Here is a 25,688-nt window from a genome sequence, read left to right on the forward strand (position 1 = left end):
TATTTTAAAGTCATATTTTAATGAACATAATTAATTTTACTGTAGATTCTTCTCAGCATCAGGAGAATTTTATTATCATATTTTATATTTTCCTATTATAAAATTATAGTACTTTGCTTTAAATAAGGATATCTCTTCATTGTTTCCCTGTTGTGTCACAAGCAAAATATCTTACAGGGACAGAAGAAAAACATGTTGGGTTTAATATAAAGCCAGTCTATTTTATGGTAGAGATAAGTCATGGAGAAATAAAATAAATAGCATTTAATAAACATTTCCATTTCCCACAGATCCATTTTCTATTACTATCTGGCAATATTTTTTCTGTTGCTCTTCCTTGAAAGACTCTTTGACCTTTTTCCTTTTCAGTCCCCCATCCCTGAAAGATACAGAAAAGAAACAGCCTTAAACTCACTTCAGGGTCAAGGCAGGAAAACATTACTATATTTAGACGATGTAGTCAGAGCAGTTTCCACTCTTAATGTTGACATCTGTAAGATAATGCTCAGTGATTTATACTGCCAAGTCTTACAACACCACAATGCCCTTCTTTTAACCCAGCATCTAACAGGCAAGTAATTAATCACCTAATATTGCCTGCTGTCTAGATCCACCTGTCAGCCCTGTTTCTCCCTATCTACTATATTATTCTAATTATTTTAATGTAATTGTTCAAGTAATAAAATAACATTTTCTGAATCAGGGTCAGTAAGGGTGGTGGACTACAGTGCAAACAAAGCAGGTTTTAAAGGATTCCATGCTAATATTTCAGAATACAGAGCACCTTTAAAAACAATTCCAGAGGTGTTGCTTCTTACCAAGGAAGCACAGACATTCCTGCCTGAGCAGCGATGACAGCCTTGACTCTGTCAGCAAAGTGAACAGCATCTTCTTCTTCCTAAAAAAAATATATGAATTAATTGCTTTACAACATAGATATTTTCTCTGTGCCTCATTTAAAAATATAAGTTTTGTCAGACAGCAGGCAGTAGGGTTTATGCCAGACCCATAAGCCAAATGTGAGCAGTTCCAGCTGATCCTGGTTTGCCACCAAAAAGAACTACATGGGAGGCTCTCTGGTTTCTGGGACAACCTCAAACAACACACAGCCTGAAGTCCCAGGTCTGGCCAGAGCAGGGGATGCATCCTACATAGATCCAAGACTGTAGTGGTGCTTCCTGGGCTTTGTCCATTAAGTTATCAATAAGGATTCAGAAGACCTTCTGTAATAATGCAGACCTTTTTCCAGACATTTTACAAGCACTTTCAAAACATACAAACATGTAAGGACCTCTTTGACCATTGGTGGCAGGTACCACACATTGCAGACAATAGCCCAGCTGGTTAACACATTAAAAGCATAGGTCATCATGGAATGCTTTGTGCTGTTCCAGAAGGCATCTCCAAAGCGGGGGTCATACTGGAAGACAAGAAGAATAAGCTGTAAGCTGCCTTGGTTTAAATCATATAAAATGCTTTTTTTTTTTTTTTTTTTTTTTGGCCACAAAGTCACAATTCAACTTATTAAATAAGGGGCAAATCTAATTACACCTTCTGAAAGCATCAGTAAATTCAGAGTAAAGTCCCAACATTTATTACAAGTTTCTAACAGTTAATCTTTACAAGCAATGCATGACCTCAAACTGTGACAGCCCTGCTGCAACACAACTATAGTAAAAGATTTATTCAAAACATAAAAACTTGTCATCTACATATATGCTGACTACAAAGGTTTCCTTGACAATGCTCACACCAGTTTTAACAACTTCCATAAGATCAGACAACATTATAGCGCCAGAAAAAGTAACTAATATTTCCAGATCTAGAATGACCTGGCTAAAGCTACTCAGAAAGACTTGAAAGTGCCAAGAAAACTGTCCTTATCCTCAGAGCACGTAAGAGCCAGGACAGAAATGACATGTTTCTCATACTGCTTAAAAGCACAAGTTTCTGTCTCTCAGGGCTTATTCAGTACTTTATGCACACCAAACATATCCCTTTTCAAGGCTTACATGAACAGCTTCTCTGATGTGAGAAGCATTTGCCACCAATCCTTCCATGTTTGGAAAACTGCAGTTACAGTACCTTGATTGCTACTGGATGGATGGTTCCTCCTACCTCAAAGCTTCCCTTCTTAAACATCATTACCGATGTGTTGTTAATGCAGGTGCCTGGTCAGAAGTAAAATAGATGAAGGGCTTAATCCACTCTGAGAAAAGTATCAGGAAATTAATCCTAAACTATCTTAAGGATACTTAGTGTTAAAGGAGAAAGTAAGCTTTAGTTCTGGAACATAATCCCAGAGCCTTGTATGTCTTCATTCTGTTATATGCTAAAGCAAATAAACTGTCATAAAACTGTTGTAAAATACTAGAACCTGGCTTTTAATATCTCACAAGAGCTAATTAATTCTACAAACTAAAAAGAAACACCTCACTTTTAAAGACTGGATATAATAAACTGCACTCAATGGCAAGAAGTGAGAAGAGCAAAAAAAATCAATACACGCTTCTTACCTTCTGGGAAAATTAAAATGGGTAACTTGGCCTTATCGGCAATGTGTTCTCTAATTCTGTGGAGAGAAAATAAAATTTCAGTGTATACTTCATATTTATTTTGTCCAAGAATCTAAGCATTCATTACCTCTCACATAGAACAAGAAAAGCCCTTGCGCAATTGCCTTTTGTGCAGTCAGTTGCCTCAGCTGGAATACGTTCTGGTTTCAGGCCTTTATCTCAGTATCTCTTGCTAATTAAAAAAGTAGATTTTCTACAAAGCTGTATGAAGTTCAATTTTAACCAGAGAATGCTGGTACTTGAAGCATATGAAAATAAATTCCCAGATTCCAGCTATGAATGCAGTCAAACTTTTCTTTAGACTGAAATATATTCCAAATTTCTAGTTTTCATGCTTTCTAGGTTCACAACATCAGTTTTACATGTATCTAATGATTCTCCACATTTAGTTAAGTGACAGGTCACCATCTTACTACATTTGCTGCACCACTTAAAACCACAAGTATCACCACTGATGACAAATTACCACACCTGACCAGACAATAAAGCAATCACCTCACTACCTTACTTTTTCCTCACCAGGTGACGGTCTTTCATTTCTGAGCGTTCAAACAAGACATGCTGAGAGGTTTGCATGCAGGATTTTTGAATAAGTCCCATAAGCCCTCCATGTACCTGGCCAACCTGCAAGCCCAAAAGAAACTTGTTACAAAGCAAACACACACACACACACACACACACACACACACACTTAAATGATTAAATTCTAAACACAGATGCAACGATTTCTAAGCTTACTGACAAATTATACCAATCCCCTTGGTCATAAATATGCACATGCCTGCCTACATCTGGTTTTTACAGTTCAGAATGTGAGTTTGAATGCTGTCAAATCCCAACTGTTCTATGAGGAAGTTTATCCTCTTACCCAATACTACATCTATGGGCATCTCAACATTACTGGTATTTACCAACTGTCTCGTTCATACCAAGGAATAGCATCCATCACTGGCCAGGATTAGGACATCCAATGGAGATGTGTGGTTGGCTACACAGATGCCTCCTTCCTGTGGTTTGTTTTCCCTGCAATGACAACCATAAAAGTAATTAGTTAATGTTTATTCTCCAGACTATAAGCCCAATCAGGTGGCAAGCACTGAAAAATATCTAAGTGTCTGAAGACAGTACTACATGATCTAGACACACCCTGCCAATACACAGCAGGAAACACAGGAGGGCATGTGAACATCCTGACAGGGTCTGGACGATCCAAACAGCTTTATGGATCAAGTTGTACCATCACCAAGTATCCAGGCAGTAATGGAATAAGAATTCTGCTCCAAAACTTGAGATGTTAAATACTGCTAGAAACAAATTCTAGACTAATAAAGGGCAAGGTGGCAGCACTCACCTGTTGTGGAAATGAACAAGGCCACTCAGACATCGGACACCTAAGGTGGCACATATCATCTGGACCTGGTTGCTCAGCCAGCCTTTAACTCTAAAAGAAATGAAGCCATAGATACATTTCTAGTTCTGTGGAGTCACACATGCAATGTAAAGTCTCTGAGTTACCCCAAATTGCTGCTACTACAAAGATCATACTAAGGCTCATACTGCATGTCTGCTTTCAGATGCCATTGCCATAACTCTCTCTCACAACACTCTATAATTTTACAGGAGAGAAAAAGTCACCCCGTGGTAGTCCACATCAATCCTCTGGACTTCAACAGTGTTCCAACTACTAGTTCAAATCCTTAAAGAAATACAAAAGAAATTGAAAGAGCCCTCAGCAAACACATACCTGCCATTTGGAAACTGTCCTACTACAGTAGTGGCCAACATCAGCAACAGGATGCTGAAAACAGACAAGCAGATGCTACAAAGTAAAATAATCCTAATTAAATGGCAAGAAGCAAAACTGGAGGAGTAAGCAAGAAGGTATTCTTATTTGGCTCTTTGATCCACTTCACAATGCGTCCTTCCAGCATGAATAGCATCTAACTAGCAACAAACTACTAGCTAATCAGCACACAAACCCCTTAATCCAGCTTTGCTGGATTTTAAAGGCAAATTAATTACTAATAAAACATATGGAATGTGGGAAATTTACTTTTTTTTTAAGGGATATTTGAGTTTAGATGACTTCTTGGAAAGGTCATGCCAGATTCTCTTTCCTCTGCTAGCCAATAGTATATTATTTCACTACTTCTGTAAAAAGTACCATGAAATACGATCCCAGCAAACCCTGTCTGGCTCACCGTAAAGGCAGCAGGAGGCAATACCGAATTAGGATGCCAGTGACCCACACAGCAGCCAGTTTCCAGCTGACATGGTGCAGGTTGGCATTGGTTCTGCTGAGGAGATTCCAGGACAGCAGCTCCTCAGAGGAGAACCGTTGAGTGACTTCATCTTCCACAACTGCCTCACAGCCCTTCTTGGAGAAGTACATGACATCAGCAAGGCTGAAACATCCTCGGCACTGGCCAACAACCTCCTTTTCCATGGGAGTCTCATCTCTCTGGATGATCCCTGCATGAGGAAATAAGCCTTCCTTCCACATGGTGAAATGAACAACATGGATTCCAAAGAGAATATCAAGAAATACATATGCTTTTTAGAAACAGCTCTTCTCCTACTCAAGCATGATAACGGTATTGCTATGCCTCATTTATGTACTGACAGTTCATTCCACAAGTTACTTCTCTAATCCTATGCCATATAACGTCCCTAAATTGCTGAGGAAGGAGAAAAGGATTCCAGTCAAGCTGCAAATAAAACCTTGAGCACAACACCTACTTCATTATTGTTTACCAAATAACATAGCCACTCACACTTAGAAATGTCACGTATATACTGCCAAGATAGCAGATCCCTCCTGGTGCCTTGACTCAAATTCAGGCAGAGTTTGTATGATTGTTCTTGCTGCTATTGATTAGCTTTATTGTTTCCCAGCTGTAAAAAACACCTTCCTCTGCATTTTTTTTTTCTTGGAACCTTCTATCTTCCCCCATACCTTCTCAGTTAAGAGTCATTTCCCTACCAAGAAACTTGAAAGTGCCTGGATTTCTCCCCCCAGACATACAAAGCATTACACAGACACATTGTGCAGGAAGAATAACAACACGTTCTTGCTCTGATATTTGTAAAACCACACCTCATAGGACAGCCAAGCAGCAAGTCTCAGATATCTGCTGAGATCACCCTGAGACCAGATTTTTATCTGGCTGATTACAGTGACTAAAATTCTCTTGGTTCATAGCAGTTAACACTTGGCTTTTTTGTTTGGCCCCCACACTTTTTTTTTTTTTTTTGATGGGCTGTATTGGATGACACTAAGTATGCATTATAAAAATACACCTAATTTATCTTGATCAACCTACCTCCCCCTGATCAGAATCACAAAACTTTCCTCTATCTGCACTTCAGTAAAACCTTCAACTCCCAGGAAATCATTAGACCAGAAAATTATTAGCTGACAAACCAAGCAGCATACATGACTAATCACAAAAAATGGTATTACAAGTAAAAGGATAACTATAAGAACTTAACCCACTCCTCTTTGGTCAAAGAAGGAAGGAAAAATAGTTGGGAAAAAATATTTGAATTTTATCCTCATGTCTAGAAAAGAATGCAATTTGTATCTGTGATCCATGGGATACTGTAACTCTTTTATTTGAGAGCCTGGATTTTTTGCATGTTAGGAGTTACAAGAAGTAAAAGAACTATGCAGAGCCATGTCAAGCACAAAGAACACTACTTCCTCCCCATCCTGTAAAGAGAGAGCTGATGGAGCAAGAAAGCAAAAAACACTTACGAAAACAGGCATGCTTCCCAAATGCTTACCAGCAATGTCTTTGTATACCCACACTAGTCTTTAATTACTTTTATTCACAAAACTCAGAGGTCATATTTTTTTATAACATGCTTATGTAGGTTTATAACTTCAATGGATATTTGCTCATCAAACTCATTCTAAGCAAGATTGTTAAATAGCTGCCTTTTTATATGATAAATAGTGCTGTGTCCCCTTCATCCAGAGCTCTTACCAGTGGAGATTATATTTTCAAGTGCCATCGCCTTCTGCTTTTTTACTCCCTCCTCAATCTGCAGAGTGGCCCACTGTTCCCAAAACAAGAAAAGTAGATGTTGATGGTTTTCATTTCATCATTTCCAGATATTCTGCAATTACCTCAGGTGAATTGTCTGAGCCTCTTTTACCCCTGCCAGGTCTAAGATTTTCATTTTTCAAATTCAGCCTGAAGGGTGCCCCGCATGCCTGCTGTTTCATTTGTTACATAGACAACCTTTTGCCATTTCCAGGAAAAATTGCTTGGCTCAAACTTTTTTCAGGACACAGTTTTTTTATCCTGGAGGTCCAGCAAATTACTGAGCTACCTATGAGACTCTATAAGATCCAATGTGTCCAAAACTCTCTCTTCTACAGTTAGCTTCAGGCAATAGGATTATACAAAATAATATCACTGACATTAGAGACATGCCAGAAAAATAGAACTAAAAAATTTATTTTAAAGAATAAAAGATATTAACTCATTTTGAGGTCATTCAAGTGGCTCTTTATTGACAGAAAACTGAGCTGGCAACATTTTGTATCAATAGTATTTCAGAAGGTAGCAGCTTTGGTAACGAGTTTGCACCCTTCCCTGTCTTCGTTTTTTTGAGCTAAACCATTTCTTCTCCTTGTATAGAACATCATAAAACTCTCCATTAGCAAAATCAAATATAAAAATATGCCTGATTTTTGAAGTTTTCCTAGTTTTGAATGCTTTCAACATACATACATAGACATATAAATGGTAGCTCTCGTGAGTACTAAAATCTGGCTGTATTTATGTCAAGGTACCTGCCCTAACAAAGGGCATAATATGCTTGAGTAGGCTCTGCTCATTATTAAAGGCTCAGTGACCCACTCAGTTTATTCCTTCACCTGCTATTAAGGGTTCCCATCTACAATAGATAAGGATAATCCATCTGCTTCATATAAACTCATGCTAAACACTGTGTTTCCCTCCAGCTGACATGTGCAGCCAAACAAGTCACCACAAAGCTGCTCTCAAATAGTCTTCGCTACATTACATGTCTCATGCGCAAACATCAACCAGCTTTTTGCCACCCTAAAGTTTTGCATGCTCTTTCTGTAGCTATCAAAGTTAAGTCAGTAACAAAATGGACACTTTGCCTGACATAGCTAGGATATTTTAGTTACCCTTAGCTGACTTTTTTTTTTTAACCAGCCACCATAAAAGAAAAAAAAAGTGAAGGCAGAATAGGATTTGATGTGGTATTTTAAACTCCATACAAACCATCTTTAATAACAACACAACGCAAACAACCCCCCCAAAAAAGAAATTTAAAAACCTGCACCACAGAGCATCATTTTGTCTATACTTCCCAATTAATCTCCTGAAAAGGTCAACAGGTACATCATCTCTCAATCTTTTGCAACACATGGAGAGTCATTCAGAATGATGGAGCCAGGGGATGTCATGAAAACAGCAGCCCACACACTGAGAAATGAAAGATCATACAGAACAGGTACAGGAACATTGCAAAAGAGAGTAAAGGCAGACGTGGCAAATTTAACCTCTTTAGAAAATACTTCTGGTCTTCATCCCTTCCCCAACATCCTTTAGGATAGTTGCATGGCACAAGGAGGAAAAGTATTAAACATAAAATATTTGAGACTGATAAATAAAGCCTTCTGCCTTAGTCTTTGCTTTCCTGTCTCCCACCCTTATCTTGCCTACCATTGTTCTCCTACATAAAAAAGCACCTGTCAGCTGGCCAGGACTACCAGAAATGAGCTTGCTAATACTGTCCTGAAGAATCTGGAATACCTCCAGGAGGCTGGCTTTTGATTCCCAGATAGAAAAAGGGTGACAGTCACTAACCAAGCTGACTCCAAAATTACACGTTAACTAATCTAAATGAGCAAGACAACACAAAACCCCCAAAAATTATAAAGCTTACTAGTAAGTTATGAAATCTTGCCTCCTAGCACAGAGAAAGAGTGAGGCAAAAGTGACTGACAAACTAAATAGTCAAGGCTACAAAGGCAGTTTCCAAGGAAGATGAAGAAGAGCTTTCAAAGGCTGAACAGTTACACAGGGCTTGTAACTGGAAAAGAGCTGGGTTAAGACAAAGTCTAGTCTTTGTTATCTACAAAGTCTGGACTGGCACAGAGGAGGTGCTTAAGGAACAGCTATTCATTTTCTCTTCTACTACAAGAACTGAGGTTTACCATGGGAAAGCTTTGGGCAGAATGTGTGAACAAGAAAAAAGGCAATACATTTCCACAAACCATCATGGGACATGAAATTCTCCTAACTCATGGCTTGGCATGGGAGGCTGAAGAACAAACAGTGAGGAGGAAATACAGCTGTAGAGTCACCCAGGTCTCAGGCTTTCAGTCCAGCCATTGCATTGACACCTGTCAAAGCCATCTGTCTGGGTCCAACTCTGGACTAACTAACTCTGCAGTGGCTACTGTATTGTTCTGCCTTTGGTAGCATCTGTATGTATAATTTGTTTTCCAAAATGAAATAAGGCTTTGTGATCGCCTTTGTATTGCACAGTATTGAGACAGAGCTGTCACGCTGGTCTTTGTTGCAAAACAGTAATGAAAGGATGTTTTAAATACCTTACAAAAAAACTCAGATGTTGCAACTAACACAGAATTTAAGTATTAAATGTAGCAACTTCATTCCTACATCTGCTGACTGAATGAGAACTCAGATGTTGCGTTTTCCCTCACTCCCATTTCTGAAGTGATGAGGGCACAGGAAGTCCAAACACCCAATGGTTGATCTCACCTGGAACACTGAATACTTGACAGCTTAATTCCAACAGTCCAACAGACATTTGTTTGAGCTTCCTGTAATTACATTCTAAACAAAATGAGGGTGCCCAATACTTCTTTATGTTAATTACTGTCTTCACAGGACATGACATGAAATACAATGTGGAATGTTAATTTCCTGACGTCTCATTTTTTGCAGGATTTTTCCTCCCTTTTCTCTTTCAGGTATACCTCAATACTCCATCTTTCCATGCTAAGTAATAAAGCAATATTCCCATATTTTACTACCTCTTCTCCCATATTCTCACAAAACATTTTTCTAATCACTCATTACATGAACTTTTCTCAATCTTTTCCTCATGTGTGACAAAGGCTTTGGGGCAATTCCTCCATGTAAAGTCTTCCACTACAGTGGCAAAGAGAAGGCTGGTATGTTTTCAGCATGAACTAAAATTACCATCTCAGGTCAAGCACTTGTGACCTCCTCACCCAACAGTGGTTTCTGCCTGGCACTATTTCCCCTTGCCTATCACAAACATGAACCTAGATCAAATGGTATAAATGTTGCACTCAGTGCCTGAGAAGATGTGACTGTCCACCCTCAGGCTGTGAAAAGGACTCACAAATCTCCTGGCTGCTCCATGAGGACTGATGAAATGGGTTGAGAAGGGTTTGTTTGGGATAAAAGCACAGGTATCATTTGTTTGGGTTTTGATGGAGAGGCCAGCTAAGGATAACCATGTATTTAAAAGCACAGCAATGCAATTTTTCACCAGCTGAAGTGCCTGCAACATCTGCCATACTCCAGTAAGAGTTCACAGCATACGTATACTTCCATATACTTGGAATGTGAAATACAAAAACTACTCGCAATTTTTAGCTGACTGATTTCTTTTTCTCTAGAAGCAACAATGCTCCAATTTCATACAGAAGTTCAGATCTTGTAGAACTCCAGAACATTTCTTAGCAAATACAGCTGCAGCCATTTAACGTGTTCTTTGACTCTTCACAGGGCTCTGAGAACATGGCATAGATTTCATCCTAGCAAATGCATCTTCTTTTGCAATCACTGGAGTAACATTCCTGGAACAGCTTTGCTACTATCCTCAGATCCAACAAACCCCAGGATGGACAAAGCTCAGAGAAAATACATTATTTACAAATAAAAGTTTGCAAGCATATGTGAAAGAATAACCCTAACAAAACCCAAACCACATTCATCTTTATAACCTCCAGAAATATTTGAAGGATAAATTAAGTGTATCTTTAGATCTCACTTAATTTGTTGGGAGCAAGAAAGGTGTTTCAGAATAAAACTCAAGTTTTCAGACCCATCACTAAGCAATGAGTAATGGTGGTATATGATGAGATAAGTCACTTTGATTTCTTGACTTCACTGAAGTGTTATAGCACTGTGAATGGTGATTGAAATAAATGGAAAAGATGTAATGCATGGAAATAAGTTTTACCTTCTGCTGCTTTTCTGTCAAGGAATCTAGATACTTGTTATTTTAGAAAGAAAATAAATCATACACTTTCTTTGAAAACAAAACTATAAAAAATATTTCTTTTTACTTTGAAGTCCTTGATTTCAGGCTCCACTCTAATATTCTTCTCAAGCTGCCAAACATGGAAGAAAATAAAACATGCTTTTCCTCTGTTCAGCTGTAAGAAACAGATAGAAAGAAACTCCTCAGGTGAGAAGTTTTCTATTAATTTTGCTGGTCTACATAACAGACTAAGTCAAATGCAACACAATGGAGAGACCAGCTATAATGCTAAAGGTTGGATTTTTGCTGAAGCATCACACAGTTGTTTGGCACTTCCTCGAGCAGAGATATTCCTTCAATATAGTCAGTAGTGTGCTAATACGTGACTAAGCATCTTCAGCATTTCCAGCTCGGCTCTCCGGGAAGGCATCCTGTTTCACCATTCCAGAGGACAAGAGGAACCACAGACAGTCTCTGTGCATTATCCCATTAGCAATATCACAGGAACACAACACCACAGCTAGAAACCAGCCAACACCTCTAGAGGGTTTCAATGTCAGGTTGTTCATATCTCAAACAAGCCTGCTTTAAAGCTGACTTATCCCAAGATGCAATTTTGGCTGTATTCTGGTGAAAAAGCCCCAGGACTCCAAGAATAGGCCCAGCAATTCCATGCACAAGCTTTAACCCAGAGTTTTCCAGTCCTGCCATTTCTTCCAAAGAGCCTAGTGGGCCACATTACAAGCAAAACCTAACACCTCCTCCATCCTTTCTCCCCCCCATTTTCCACCAAAATAGCTCTTAACTACTTTTGTGGCACAAGGAGAATCATTTGACAATACTTCAAAGAAAACCATTGGAATTAATTGTAAGATGAAAACAGAGGAAACCCCTTTTTTTGCCCACAGGACAATTAGGGAACAACTTTGAACAAAAGAACAAAATGAGCCAGCCTAAATAGCAGTGCATGGAGTTGTTCCTGTTATTAGCTGCTGTGACAACAAAAGGCTATAGCTGATCACATAACAATTAACTTATTTACTTTTCAGTATGTTGATCTTCCACATTGCGAGCACAGAATCATCACACTCATAACCTGTTACAAAAATTGTGGAGAGAAAAATACTTCATGTGCTTTACCAAAGAGAAGTGCCTTCCTACATTAAACACACACTGAGTGGGTCAAATGTCTCTTGAAGTTGGGAAATGCACAGGGAAAAAAAACCCAGAAATTATTTTGATGCCCACCAACTGAAGCAATGAAGCTGTCCAAAGACAGGTTTGGAGAGTAGCTCTTAATTAGGGTATGAATAAGAATTTAATTAGCATACCACTGTCTGATTAAAAAATATTTCACATATAAAGGCTAATATTACATACATCCACAGCAGGCAGTCACCGCCCGCTGACATCAGTATCTGAAAAAAATAACCCCAAAATTTTGCAGTCATCTGCACTATGCTAAATGATGTTCATACAGCTGAAGACAGATACTGCCCAAGAGCTCCTAATCAGTATTAAAACAAATCAACAAAAAACTCCCCCCCCAAACAACAACAAACAAAAGAGAACATAAGAAGGATAAAAGACAGAATTGGCAAAGTAAGATGGTTATGACATTAATAGTATCACACTGTTACAGACATGTTCTACTGCAAAACAGATTACTCCAAGGGCTTAATAATAAGAGCAACAATAATAGTAACATGTTTTCTGCCACAAGTAGAAAGTATATTCACAGAAAGTAGGTTTATGCCAGAAGCACAAAGTCAATCTACTGGAAAATGGAAATGCTTTACTGCTCAATATGATGAATTCGCAGCACCTACCTCTGGCTAATAATGGATATCAAAAGTCAATCTTGAAAAACTAAATGGGATTCTGGCTTATAAAAAGCCCCAGAAACCTTTTATTGATAGAAGCAGGATCAGAATCTTAGCCATGATCTGTTTATCTCTAGAAAAATTGCACTTTTAGAAGGTTGCACACAGATTCCTTTAAGTCTGTACAGCAGAACTTTTAACTGCTGGATCCCCCAGATTTAACTGGGTGAAGCAAACACACAGAATCAGTGTTCTTACCTGGAATATTAATTCCATGCAATTAAAACAATCCAAATAAAACCACTGAAACTTATATACATCTAAAATACACGTTTTTATTACTTACCAACTCCCACAAACTAATAGATCTTTTTCTTTATACTTGTCAAGAGTATTCTACTTGCATGAAACGTTCTAACAAGCATGAACTAGAAGAAAATACCATGGAATCTCTACTTTAACCCCAAAAAACCTTAAATCAGTAGCAGATTATAAGCCAGCACATAACTAGATATCATTAAAGACACTCCTTGAAAAATTATTGTATAAAATAAAGCTGCAAATAACACATGCAAGTTAATGGAATTTTTTTCTGCTGACTTTTATGGCATTTCTATCAAATGTACAGATTTTTATTTTTTATTAAACATGACCTCTAACAAACACATACCTTTGAACTCACTTCTCAACTTACCTCTAACATTTTAATTACAATTTTCACATAGAAATGAGAAATCCCCAGTGACACTCGAAATATCGAAGGCAACAAAACTAATGCCACAAACAAAACCATCCAGACAGACAAAATCTTGCCTTCTGCAAGGCCATGACCTTCTCTACTTTCTTCCATGTTTGCCCCTCCAAAATGCCAACCAGCTGCCTTTCTGAGAATATATGGTCATCTGTAGTGGAGAATCTAGCAAGCTTCAAGAGACAGAGGCAAAGAAAAATTACACATTGTAAGAGCCAAAGCTGTCTCGAGAAGGCTGTTGCTCACTGAAGACTGACACTACTGATACTCTCAATGATAAAGTAATTTCTACCCTTTGTCCCACCCTAACTCCACCCACTTCCTTGTCATTGATAAGCATTTGCTCACCAGGGGAGAAGAAAGAAAAAACATGGTAAGTAATAATATATGTTAGATAATTAGATGCTGCCAATAAGGAACCTTGTCAATGTGACAACTCGTTTTCACAAGGTATCCTGCCAATAAATTACAATACAGAAATAGGTGGGTGTATTTTTCAGACTGCCTAAAATCTTCTCTTATTAATACACATGAAACATTTCTCCAACTGATGTTTGCACAAATCTGTGACTTATTAATTCAGATTTTCTATTTCATAGTGAGATAATTGCCTTGTTTTGGTATTTGAACAAATGAATGAAACAGAAGCTTGAGGTGCAAGTAAGGTTTTTTCTATTTTATTTTATTTTTTAATAACACATATGAAATGAAGATGCAAGTTTCAACAGGCAAGGACTGACAAGACAATAAATCTGCTCCCTCCACTCTACCACAAATTCACCAAAAAAGCCTGTATTACAGGGTTACAAAATACACTGTGGTGAAGTAACAAGCCATCTATCTTCACACATATTCAACTACAGAATTGAAATGCAATAGATAATCCTGTTTCTCCTTCTAGCCTATCAATTTTTCAATAATTTAATTCAGTATTTTTTAGAAAATACCCAGCTCAACCCCTTATAGCCACCCTTCTGCCTTTTTGAATGCATCACAGATGATACAAAGGTGAATAACTCTAGAACCTCAGAGGAGCCCACCAGCTACTCATTTACAACCTTCCCACAGAACAAATTAACCAGCCTTGGTAGAAGGAGGATTTAGGGCACAACGTCCAAGACAGTGACATGCTGGTCCACAAAAGATCTTCCCTTTGCCAATATACTGGTGTGTTTGTCTGCAGCCAGGGCTGTCCTTTTACAACATTCCCATCCTCAAGTACTATTGCTTGGTTTGCATTGTGAAGCAACTAGATTCCTTATAAATGGAAGAAGCTGCAAAGATCCTGTGTAAAATGTGCATCCAACACTGTCCAGGCAGTAAGAGAAGCACAGATGTCAGAGGGGGCTGCACCACCTCTAATTAACACCACACACCCAGGCACCAGCACACAGACTCCTGATGCTCACAAGCCCATGTGAATCCATGGCACGCTTCTTGTGCCACATAGTGAGTTGAGTAGCTTCTGTACCTTCAGATTTGCTGCTGCCTGACATCCCTCAGGTTTTTCAAATTACATTACAATCTTATCCAGCAATATAACTTCTCTTTTGCATCTTTTCATTACTTAGCTTCCTCACCTTTCTCTCCCCTTTCTGGCTGCCTTCCGAGCCTTCTGTATCCTCTACAAAACCTCACTGGTTTGGTTTTTAAGTGTTTCTGCCTTCCCAACGCTCATTCTCTCAGTGACAACCTTATAAGCCTCTCACTCTTACCCTGCTGCTGCCAGGTACACCATTAACCACTATTTCTCACCTACCTTGCCAAAAAACTTCTCTAGGAAAAATGTTCCATTGTAAAACAGCTTTGCTCCCCCATTTCTCTTTAGCTACTATTCCTTATTCTCCATTCTGGTCTCTTCCTCAAGCTAACACACATTCCCTAGAGGGGCTTGCACAGCTAACACACATTTCCTAGCAGGGCCTGCAGTGGAGAGCTGGAGGAAAGGGTGTTGATCCACCTGGCAGCACCTGTGAATAGCTGCCATCAGCCTCAGCACAGGGGATCGGTATGTACAGAGTCTAAGTGCTAAAAACCCCGTGGGCGGGAGGGTGGAGGTAATTTCTGGGACCTGATTTGAGGCAGGAAAGGTGGGCAAAATGAAGAATTGCAAGGAACGGGAAGATGTGGCGACTCACTTGGTAGGATGCCTCAGCAGCAAGTGTAGGCACAAACAAGACAGATAATTTCTTAAAAGCACAGAGAGAAAGACAGACTTGCCTAGCGTGGGTGGGAGGAAGAAGTTTCCTCTCCTGGATAAAGGAGAGTTGTTTTTCATCCTGTGAAACCATATAAAGAAAGAACTGAAGAGTTTCTAGTAGCCTCTCTACTGAGGTGGTCAAACCATCCAGCCCAAAGGTACTACAAGATCCATATGGCCAAGGCTCTTCTTACAATTATTCTTTGCTTTATCCACTTTGTACCTCCCGAAATAATGAAAACCATTTCGATGTTATTACTACTGTGTTACCATTGATGTCACATGGTTTGGAGGGAAAAAGAAGCAAACACACAAACAAAAAGCCCACACCTCAACCATCCAAACTGGGAATGACACCAAAATCAAGGAGACTCTGTACATCTACCTATTAACAGTATGGAATAAAAATTGTAATTCGATGGAAAATTGTCCCAAAATCCACTAAGGAGTAAACCTGAGTACTGGAACTTGTCCAATTATAACCAATAAGTTTAATCTTAAATTTCTGCCAAAAATGTCTGCTGAAGCTTCTAAAGCATCCTTCTGCTCTTGAGACCATAAGCATAAAAACAACTGAGACATAGTGGTCTAAGCACTGTTTGTCTTAATGCCAAAGCACTTGAGACTTCTATAGAAGTGAATATGGATTTGAATTTTATCTCTGCCCTAAATGAAGGTAATGAACTTCCTCATAATGTGAAGAAGAAAGGAAATTATTTCTTTAGGCAATTCCTAATATAGCTTCCTATGCCAGAAATCTGGCATAGCTTTTTACACCCCATCACAAAAACTGATGATCCTATTATTTCAGAAGAGCCATGAAATGTCATTTTTGTCAAATTCCAATGTGAATAGATATGCATCCACCACTAAGCTGAATAACTACAGCTGGTAATGTGACTACATAAATTTCCTCAGCAAAAATTTCTTTCAGAATTAGTTCTGCCATCCACTGACACAACAAAGATTCTGCATGTCATTCTTCTGCCCTTTTTGTCCCTCTTACCAAGAGCCAACCTGCTGCAATCACATCTGTTTAGAAGCTGTGAGAGAGGCTTTATCCAGAAGAGGGAAAGTATTACAAATAATGCAAATAAACATGCAGCAACAAAATATAGCACTCTTTTTTTTTTTTTTTTTTTTTTTTTTTTTGTAAGGTCCAGTAAATAACAGGTGACAAATTTATACCAAATAACCACAAGCACTTTTTTATGATGAGGTACCCCATATGTTAGGAAAAGCCACCAGAAAATGTGCAAAACTCTCTGTCCATTTGGAAGAATGGAACCCAACTTAGAAGAAAGCCATGTGGGTGACACAGTAGGAATCCAAGAGCAAAGTTCCCTTTAATTTAATGAATCTCAAATTGACACCCACAAGCATAATAAATTCACTTGAAACAATTCCTAGTCTCCTAGGGAAATGACAAGGAGATGGAATGGGCATCAACTGCCTACTCTAGGTTCTAGATCCCTTGAGGTCATTCTACTAATTTCATATTGCAAAACATTGCCTATTGCCTAACTGCCAAATGTCAGAGGGAACTGGAATTACGACCCATTTATTTTTCCAGTGCAAGAAGAAGCAAACACAGCACTGACCTGTGTCTATTTGCAGTGCCTCACATGGAAGGGTTAAATCAGGTATAAACAGCCCTTTCCTGCACAGCAGTCAACTTTTAAGCAGGTTCAAATACACTGTGAACAGATAACTGCAGTGGGAGGTGATCGCTTTCAAGGAGTGCTACTATGGGTTTGCCTTTCCTCTGATACATAAGGGGAACACAGCCTGGAAATAACACTTGCCAAGGTCTTCAAAAAGAAGGAATCATACAGTCACAGAAATTTTGGCAACCACTCTTTCCAGGTATGCTTCCTTCCTGTCCAACACTAACCATTTCCAGTGACTCTCAAGGGATGTCAGGGGAGAGTTTGCAGCCTGCCTTTCTTGTAATGCCTTTCTTATCAGACCACCCAAACATCACTTGTCCCCAGCTGATACTGCTCCAAAGCAGCACTGGCACATTAGCTTCAGCCAGGTGGTGCTTCAGATGCTGAAGTAACACACTCCCTAAGGATTAACAAAGGGGTATTTCTACCTGAGGCAAATGACAGTGATCATGACTATCAAAGAAGGTCAACCTTCTATCACTTGATCCTTTTTTTTAGGAAATATACAGGGTATAATTTTTACCTGTTTGGAGTAGCAACATTGTCCAAAGCTGCTTGCAGCCAGTGTACAGAAGTACATCCTGACATTGTCATTAGGCACGGGAAGATGTAATTATTGCTAAAATTATTCTTCTGACACCATCATAGGGCTCCCTGGTATTTCTCTGTGAGTTTTGCCATGCTACAAAGGCTACAAAGCAGACTGATCTATTTAGAAAAGCCTTGTAAAATGATGACACAGAGTCAGACAGGGCTGATTTACCAGCATCACTTAATGTCCAAGGATACCAGGATCATGTTTTTCAGGACAAGAAAGTGTTCAAACAGGACTGATCAGAACAGTCTACACCCCAGTAATTCTGCTGAGTGTACTCAGAATGAAAACTACTAAGAACATCTCTTTTTTCAACTAAACTCGAACCAGCTACAACAACAACAGAAAGCCTTTTTTAGTTTTGCTTATGTCTTCTCAAAGTTTTAACCCCATATTTATCAAACTCCTTACCTGATTGCTACTCAAAGGTGAAATAATCTCTGGTAGTTTTGTTTTGATATTTATCAAGACTGAGGTTCATGCTATACATGTGGAAAATTCTCCAAAAGGCCAGAATAACCTTGGAGGTCACGTATTACATAGTAAGCAGCGTCAGGTGCAATATTTATTTATGGAAAACACACTGTCTTCATGCACTGAAGTGCAAATATGTGCTCTTCTGCATTCCCACTCTGACTTATGTCTGCTACTCTTTAGGTCTCTATAGATTCTGTCTATACCAGCAAACAGGGTCATGTTTATATCTGACCACAGTAAGATTGTGCTAGTTATGCTTTATCTTTGGCCATCAACAGACGAATTATGAAAACACGGAAGAAGTATCTTCAGCTACTGTATCACTCATTAGGATGACTGTAACACATTTAGCTCTGACTACAGAAGCATTATTGTTGCCACACAAGATAAATTAAACAATCACAGAAAGTTATTTATTGTATCCTGTGGTTTACAACAGGCTTGAGTCTTTGTATCTCAAAGCAGAGAAATCCACTACTGTTCTGATTACATTTGTTTGCCTCAGCAATGTATAAATACCCACAGATGTGTAGGCATTGCATAGCTGTCAATACCTATCTCATATATTATCTGTATAAATCTTGTTTCTGTATCATTGACACTGAATGCAATAAATTAATTTGTCAATGCCTAACACTTACTGTATTGATTAAATGCATGCAATTTTCTCCCAGCTCTGGCTTAGGAATGACTGCAAGCACAACACAGGGTCCTTTGGGAGAATTCCTGAACTGAGGGAGCATTTTGTGTGCACTTTCAACGTGTTCTCCCCAAACAGCTATAGAAGCTTGTCATATCATCTGTTCTTGTTGTCTCTACCACAGCAACATGGTCCATAATGGAATCATTTGTTGTAATATATCCCTTTGGATGTGTTGCACTTGCCACCCCTTTGTTTAATATCAGTGCATTGCGAGAAATGCATGGTAACTCTTTCCCATCAGCCTTGTCCATCATTGTGTACTATCCAGAGACTTATCATCCCCTTATTCAGAGATCTAGATAATTTATGAGTGTGTTGAGAATTGAAAGTCTTACCTGGTCCCTCTCTCTATTGTAACAATAGTTAAGAATCACAACAGTTTTCCCTTATAAATACTAGCATCATTCACATATATTTCAAATAATACTTAAAAGAATTTTATTTAAATATAAATATGCCAGAACTCCTTCTAAATCTTGCAAAAAAATTAAGGGAAAAGAAACTGCACTGAAAAAATTAATTTTATATGCAACCTAAAAAAATATGTGTGAGACCTAAAAAGCATGGAAATACCTCTTGAAAGACCACAGGTCCATACATCCTATTTCAAGAGTCAGGAAATTAACGTCTAAGGCTTAAGATTGTGCTTACCTATAGTCCTGATGAGTGACGAAATCAAACACTTGCTCTCCTGAAGTAAAGCAGTAAAACCCCTGTGGCCTTTAGACCAAATCTCCGATCACGTTTCAAAGAATGCCGTCACTTGTAACTCTCTCTTCCTGAAATTGTTTTCTAGGACTTCTGGCTGATACATCAGGAACACCTGCTATAATGGGGAAAAAATGTTAGTACAAGGATTAAAAATAAGTAAAATGTAACAACTCAAAAAATACAAAACATGCATTCTGCAAACAGTCTACGTCTGAGGGAGAAGTGGTACAATTTACTGCTGTCAGATCATTATTTAGCATTATCATTTTATTACCTCCTTATCACATTTTATTAGGCCATTAACTCAGAAGATTCTCCCCACATTCTCACAGAGCGAAGTGCATAGACATACTCACAGCCGTATGTCCTGTTTCGAAAGGCACAGCCTTGGTATTAAATCTCCCTTCTTGCCGACTAGGCTTGAAAGCAGACAAAGATCAAACATCAGAGAAGGTCTTCTCGTGAGAACATTTTCCACACTCGGCATTTTGCAGCTGGGGAGGGACGCCGGCCCCGCCGCGGGCCCGCGCTCCCTGCGGGCCGGGCCCGGGCGCGGCGCTGCCGCCGGCGGCCGCTGGGGGCTCCCGCCCGCCCGCGGCCCGTCCCGCCATTGCTGGCATGGAGGGCGAGAGCACCTCGGCCCTGCTCTCGGGCTTCGTGTTCGGCGCCCTCACCTTCCAGCACCTCAGCACCGACTCGGACACGGTGGGTGCCGGGGGAGGGCCGGTCCGGGTCGGTGGGAGAGGAGGGAGGGGCGGGCCGCCCCCGCCACGGCCGCGCTGCCGCCGGGCCTCCCCCGCCCGGCCCTGCCGGGAGAGCGCCCGGGCACGGGGCTGTGCCCCCCACACCGTGCCCGGGAGTCTCTTTGTCTGCGAGCGGCAGAAAAACGTGGGTATTCCGTGTAGGAACGAGCTGAGTGACGGCTGCAGCGCCGTGTCTGCCCCGGGCAGAGCGCAGCGCTGGCCGGGCCGCCCGGCTCCAGCCTCGGCGGCGGCACCCCACGGCCGCGGACTGCTCGGGCTCAGTGAACTCGGGAGCCACCGCAAACCCACCAAGACACACCACTGCCTCGCTGAGGATTTTTTCCTAACTGCGGGCTAGTATTAAAAAATGAGTGAGAATCTCTCTGTTAAAAAAAAAAAAAAAAAAAAAAAAAAAAAAAAAAAAGAAAATGTTCGTTTTGACAGCATTTTTCCTCTGCTGAAGACAGCACTCACACTTTCACACTTGCTATTAGAGAAAATGATGATAGAATATGCTGAGTTGGAAGGGACCCACAAGGATCATGTAGTCCAACTTTTGGCCCCCGCACGGGACACTCCAAGAATCCCACCACGTGCCTGTGAGAGTGCTGTCCAAACGCTTCTTGAACTCTGCCAGCCTTTGGTGCTGTGACCACTTCCCTGAGGAGTCTGTTCCACTGCTCAAACACCTTTTCCCCCTCTGGGGGAAAGCCTTTTTCTGGTATCCAGCCTAAACCTCCCCCAACTCGGCTTCATACCGTTCCCTCCAGTCCTGTCACTGTCGGCGGAGGGAAGAGATCAGTGTCTGTTGCTCCACTTCTCCTCTTGAGGCAGCTGTAGAATGCAATGAGGTCTCCCCCTAACTCTCCTCTAGGCAGAACAGAGCACGTGGCCTCAGCCACTCCTGCTGTGGCTTCCCCTCTGGACCCTCCACTATGTTTGCAGCCCTCCTTTGGACACTTTCTAATAGCTTTGTATTTTTCTTACATTGTGGCACCCAAAACTGCACACAGGACAGGGCGTGAGGCCGCACCAGCACCGAGGAGAGCAAGAGTGTCTGTTCAATGCTACTGTTAATGTGATTATTTTTTTCCTCTTCCCCTCTAAAGGAAGGTTTTCTCCTTGGAGATGTGAAAGGTGAAGCCAAGAACAGCATTACAGACTCACAAATGGATGATGTTGAAGTTGTTTATACAATCGGTTAGTGTGTCCACATTTTTCATAGCCTGCTTGGTTTCCGGCAGTAAATGGCAGCTTTCAGTTTTGAGGGACAGCAGTCTACAGCAAGTTCAGAACTCCAAGATCCTACACGCTTTGCTGATGTAAAAAAAACCAACCCAAACAACCAAGAACACACGGAAGGGTTATTTTGCAACATTTTAACTGCTCAAAAGATTACCATTTTACTGCAGAAAATAAAAGAAATAATAGTTCCTAGTTCCTTGGATGGCTACACTTTGCCAAATATCTTGTTACACTAAATGTAACTTAGGGTTTAGACCCTTGTATTCGCTACATCACAAACTCTTCTGGACTACAGTTGCCATAGAAAATCTTTGTCTATCAGTGATGTGACCTGTAATGTATTAGCATCTATTACCTCATTTGGAACTTATAAAATTGTGTGTGTGTGAAGGCAAGCTCTTTACTAATTTTACTAAGCAGATGCCAGATGTATTTTTTGTTATCATCTTGATGTGATTGGAGTGGATGTGCACTGAATAATTCAAGTGAAATCCTTCATACTACATATTTCTCCTTCACCTAGCAGAAAGGAGAGAAATATTAAGTACCCAGCTTGATTTTTCAGTTGACATAGTAGAAAAGTATACAAAAAATACAGTTTATATAAGTGGTTCCCTTTACATTTGACAAAATTAATTAGAACATATTTTGAAATTATTTCCTTTCGTCACCTTATTTAATTTTATGTTAATGCATTCAATTTTAAGAAATTATATAAAATTATTCATTGGTCCTATCAGTTTCATGCTGATCATAGCATGCAGAAGAATATACATCTTGATCTGATGAACCCAGAGTAATGTTACCTTCTCTTTCCAGACATACAGAAGCATATTCCATGCTACCAGTTGTTCAGGTAAGCATCTTATGGAAACAGATATTGAAAAGTTAAAATTAACCCTAACCTGAACTCCTCAAGTGTTAAACTTACATTGCCTAAGAAAATCACCCAGCTGTAACTATAGTAGCTCTATCAACCTCTTGGAATTACAGATGCAAAATGCCTTATGCTATTCCTATTTTGGTTCTTTATGTCTTTTTTTTTTTAATGTTTGTCTATGCATATAGAAATAGAGATAAGGCATACTGCACCTTCTGGTGACCTATGATACCATATAAACTACAGAATAATGTCAACACACTGAAAAAAAAGTATTCCACACATTCTAATCCCTCAGCCTTAATAATATTAATTTTTTAAAGTGAGATGATTCTCAACATACTAGAGTTATTTTTCCAGTCTAATTTCTTCCCCTCTAATTGTCCTAATTTTCTCTAGCTTTTATAATTCTGCAGGAGAACTGAATGAATTTGCCCTGAAGAAAATACTATCAGGCTGTAAGAAGGTATTTTATTCTTAAATCTAAACCATACTGAGGACTCACTCAAATTTTGGAGGCTGTTCTGGATATCTCTTGCATCAAGGTTTTTTCTTTTCTCATTTTATACCTTTTATAGTCTGTCATGCTGCTGGTCAAGACAGCTACATCCTTTTCCTCCATAAAAAACAGTTTAAGTTATCTTTGACTAGGATTTGCCTACATATGTGTCAAAACTTTATTTTGAATTATTAATTTCTTAAGAGAACACTTCAAGGATTCCAAAGGAATTGCACCAATTTCCACCTTAAGATCATTTAAGGTCAGCTCACAAATGGTTAGGACCACTTCATCAAAAAAAATTAAGCTTTTTTCCACAGAGCAAAGTTTTACAAGGAAAAGGTAGAAGCTGAAAAGAAACAACAAAACAGAAAAAAGCTTGCAGTTTCAATTTGAACACAGGCTAAGAAACAGACCAATTCAACACATGGTTTTGAAGGAAAGAAGATGGGAATTAGGCTTAGAAGTTCTAAAGGTTTCAAGTTAACTAACTGCTTGACTATGCACCTACTAGCAAACAATTCAGACATGACTTTGCACTGAATGAAACTTGCTTCAGTGACACACAGAGATACCACGATTCAACACTAACTGTGAATTTCCTTCTGCCTGCAGAGTGTAATAGGATGGTACAAATTCAGACGTAACACAGACCAGACCATGACATTCCGGGAAAGAGTTCTTCATAAAAACCTGCAGTCACACCTATCAAATCAGGGACTTGTATTCCTCCTTTTAACCTCTAGTGTGATGACAGAAAGTTGTTCTACTTACAGATTGGAGCATAGTCTACATCGGCCTCAGGAAGGGTAATGTCTACAGCATGTGCTAGAACTTGAAAGTTTCTCTACTTTGTTGCAATTGAATCAGTAAGACTGTTTATTTTACCTTTGAAACTTAAACTTTAAATAAGATTATTCCTTATGTTGCCATAGCCCAGTTGAAGGTTTACTCTGGAATTCTATTCTTGGATTGCCCTTTTTATCTGTAGCACCAGCATCACCAAGCAGACACTGTCAGTTTATTTACACACATAAGCTACTCCTGACCAAATTGTTTTGTGTACAGGACTTCAACCATACATGGTGTTCATCGAAATATTTAAATTGGTGTTAATTTTATCTTCAGAGATATTCTGCTTGCAGGCTAGGCTTAGCAAGCAAATGTTGCATTAGTGTGCTGTAGTCAGAAAGAGGGGAAATTATGGGCATTGCTCAGCTTCTGGATGCTCTTGGAGTTTGCCCTTAGCCTCATCTGTATGTGATGTAATACATTTAGCAAGGATTAACTATACTGTAATCCTCCCCTCAGATTCTGAATGGCCAAAACCATTTAACTTTCAATGAAACATCTTTGGATATTAATAGATCATGTTTTCATACTTATGCATTTTAAGTCTTTTCCAGAAAGTCCCTTTGGTTGTTACCAACTTGGGCATGGCAGAACAGCAAGGTTACAGAACAGTGTCCGGTTCCTGTGTATCCTCTGGCTTTGTGAGAGCCGTGAGACAACACAGGTACAATGTGTGTTGTATTTACTGACAGCTATAGCTTCCCACTACCCTAACTACACTTATCTTTCTATGAAACCATACAAGTGCTTTTGCAAATGTTACAGCCATACTTTGTTTCACTTGTTGACCTGTTTTCGACAATTACTTACCATTCCAGCATACCAGGCAACTCAGTCCTATATTTCGCCAGGAGCTGTCTGTCTCAACACAGGCATCTGGCATTGAACCTCAAAATGCTTCTTTACTCACTAAACTCCTGCTAAGTAAGCACTGGGATTACTAGCTTGCAATTATGCCGTTCTACTCCTGGTTGCAGGTCAGAATTCTTCCATGAAGATGGGTCCCTACAAGAGGTTCATAAGATAAATGAGATGTATGCCACCTTGCAGGAGGAACTGAAGGTAAGTCAGGCAGGCCTGCCTACCTTCATCAGTTCTACAAAACCAAGGCAGCCAAGGGCTACAACATTTTGCACTGCACGAGAAAACAAAGCCATGTCCAAAACATAAGACAAACTGAAAGGTCAGCAAGTTCTATTTACTGTGCTCCACACTACATTCTCAAAGCTCAGGATTTAAGTTCCAATTTGATTAAAGTACAATGTTTAATCTTCAAGTCCATGAATAAATTCTCATAAGAGGATTATTTTGAAGGAGTACTATCTGTAGTTTGTTAGATCTCCTTTGCCTAGATGGGATCAAATAAAACATCTTGCACCTTGTTCAACACAAGGTTTAAGTTATCTGACAAATCCACCTTCCAAATCATTACTTAAGCTTTTTACTACTGTGTCCAACTTAACCATGAGTACCTTCAAGGATTTTGCAACAATTTTAGAGTCAGCTACTGTGAATACTTTTAGTCTGATCAACATGGTCTTTGTCTTGCAGAAAATATGCATTACAGTAGAAGTCAGTGAACGATCTGTAGAGAAACTCTTAGCAGAGGTGAGCCAATTAAAAGAAGAAATAAAGAGGAAAAAGCAACAAAATTGTTCAGGTAAGTTAACCAAATGTGATGCAAGCTTTGCCCTTCCAAAGTTGACTCAAGTA

The 25,688-nt window shown here is 39.5% G+C and overlaps 2 protein-coding genes across 10 annotated transcripts in view; one reads left to right on the forward strand and one right to left on the reverse strand.

Moving 5' to 3' along the window:
* Window positions 1-21,274, reverse strand: LOC128786863 (glycerol-3-phosphate acyltransferase 3-like). Of its 6 annotated transcripts, none has more exons than XM_053940554.1 (13): window positions 21,258-21,274; window positions 19,697-19,871; window positions 6,566-6,638; window positions 4,778-5,048; window positions 4,321-4,395; window positions 3,928-4,017; window positions 3,506-3,599; window positions 3,085-3,200; window positions 2,517-2,572; window positions 2,086-2,171; window positions 1,292-1,420; window positions 819-898; window positions 1-379 (listed from the first exon to the last, which is right to left on the reverse strand). In XM_053940554.1, the coding sequence occupies exons 3-13, from the start codon at window positions 6,591-6,593 to the stop codon at window positions 265-267; spliced, it is 1,140 nt and encodes a 379-aa protein (XP_053796529.1). In that variant the 5' UTR covers window positions 6,594-6,638; window positions 19,697-19,871; window positions 21,258-21,274; the 3' UTR covers window positions 1-264. The 6 variants fall into 6 exon arrangements, with proteins under 6 accessions (XP_053796529.1, XP_053796531.1, XP_053796528.1 ...); XM_053940556.1 differs by lacking the exon at window positions 21,258-21,274 and adding an exon at window positions 20,113-20,315 and having other exon boundaries at window positions 4,321-4,374; XM_053940553.1 differs by lacking the exon at window positions 21,258-21,274 and adding an exon at window positions 20,113-20,315.
* The window catches only part of ABRAXAS1 (abraxas 1, BRCA1 A complex subunit), a 7,786-nt gene continuing 2,406 nt past the window's right edge, over window positions 20,309-25,688 (forward strand). Inside the window, exons 1-8 of one of the 4 annotated variants that reach the window (XM_053940549.1) lie at window positions 20,309-20,461; window positions 21,609-21,699; window positions 22,564-22,600; window positions 23,024-23,090; window positions 23,739-23,932; window positions 24,520-24,639; window positions 24,953-25,037; window positions 25,527-25,635. In XM_053940549.1, coding sequence (XP_053796524.1) covers window positions 20,375-20,461; window positions 21,609-21,699; window positions 22,564-22,600; window positions 23,024-23,090; window positions 23,739-23,932; window positions 24,520-24,639; window positions 24,953-25,037; window positions 25,527-25,635 — 790 coding nt within the window. In that variant the 5' untranslated portion in view covers window positions 20,309-20,374. Of the gene's footprint in view, window positions 20,462-21,608; window positions 21,700-22,563; window positions 22,601-23,023; window positions 23,091-23,148; window positions 23,170-23,738; window positions 23,933-24,519; window positions 24,640-24,952; window positions 25,038-25,526; window positions 25,636-25,688 lie in introns of those variants that run through there. The other 3 variants (XM_053940551.1, XM_053940550.1, XM_053940552.1) reach the window with 3 other exon arrangements.

The sequence above is a fragment of the Vidua chalybeata genome, chromosome 4 (assembly GCF_026979565.1).
Source record: "Vidua chalybeata isolate OUT-0048 chromosome 4, bVidCha1 merged haplotype, whole genome shotgun sequence".
Lineage (NCBI taxonomy): Eukaryota > Metazoa > Chordata > Aves > Passeriformes > Viduidae > Vidua > Vidua chalybeata.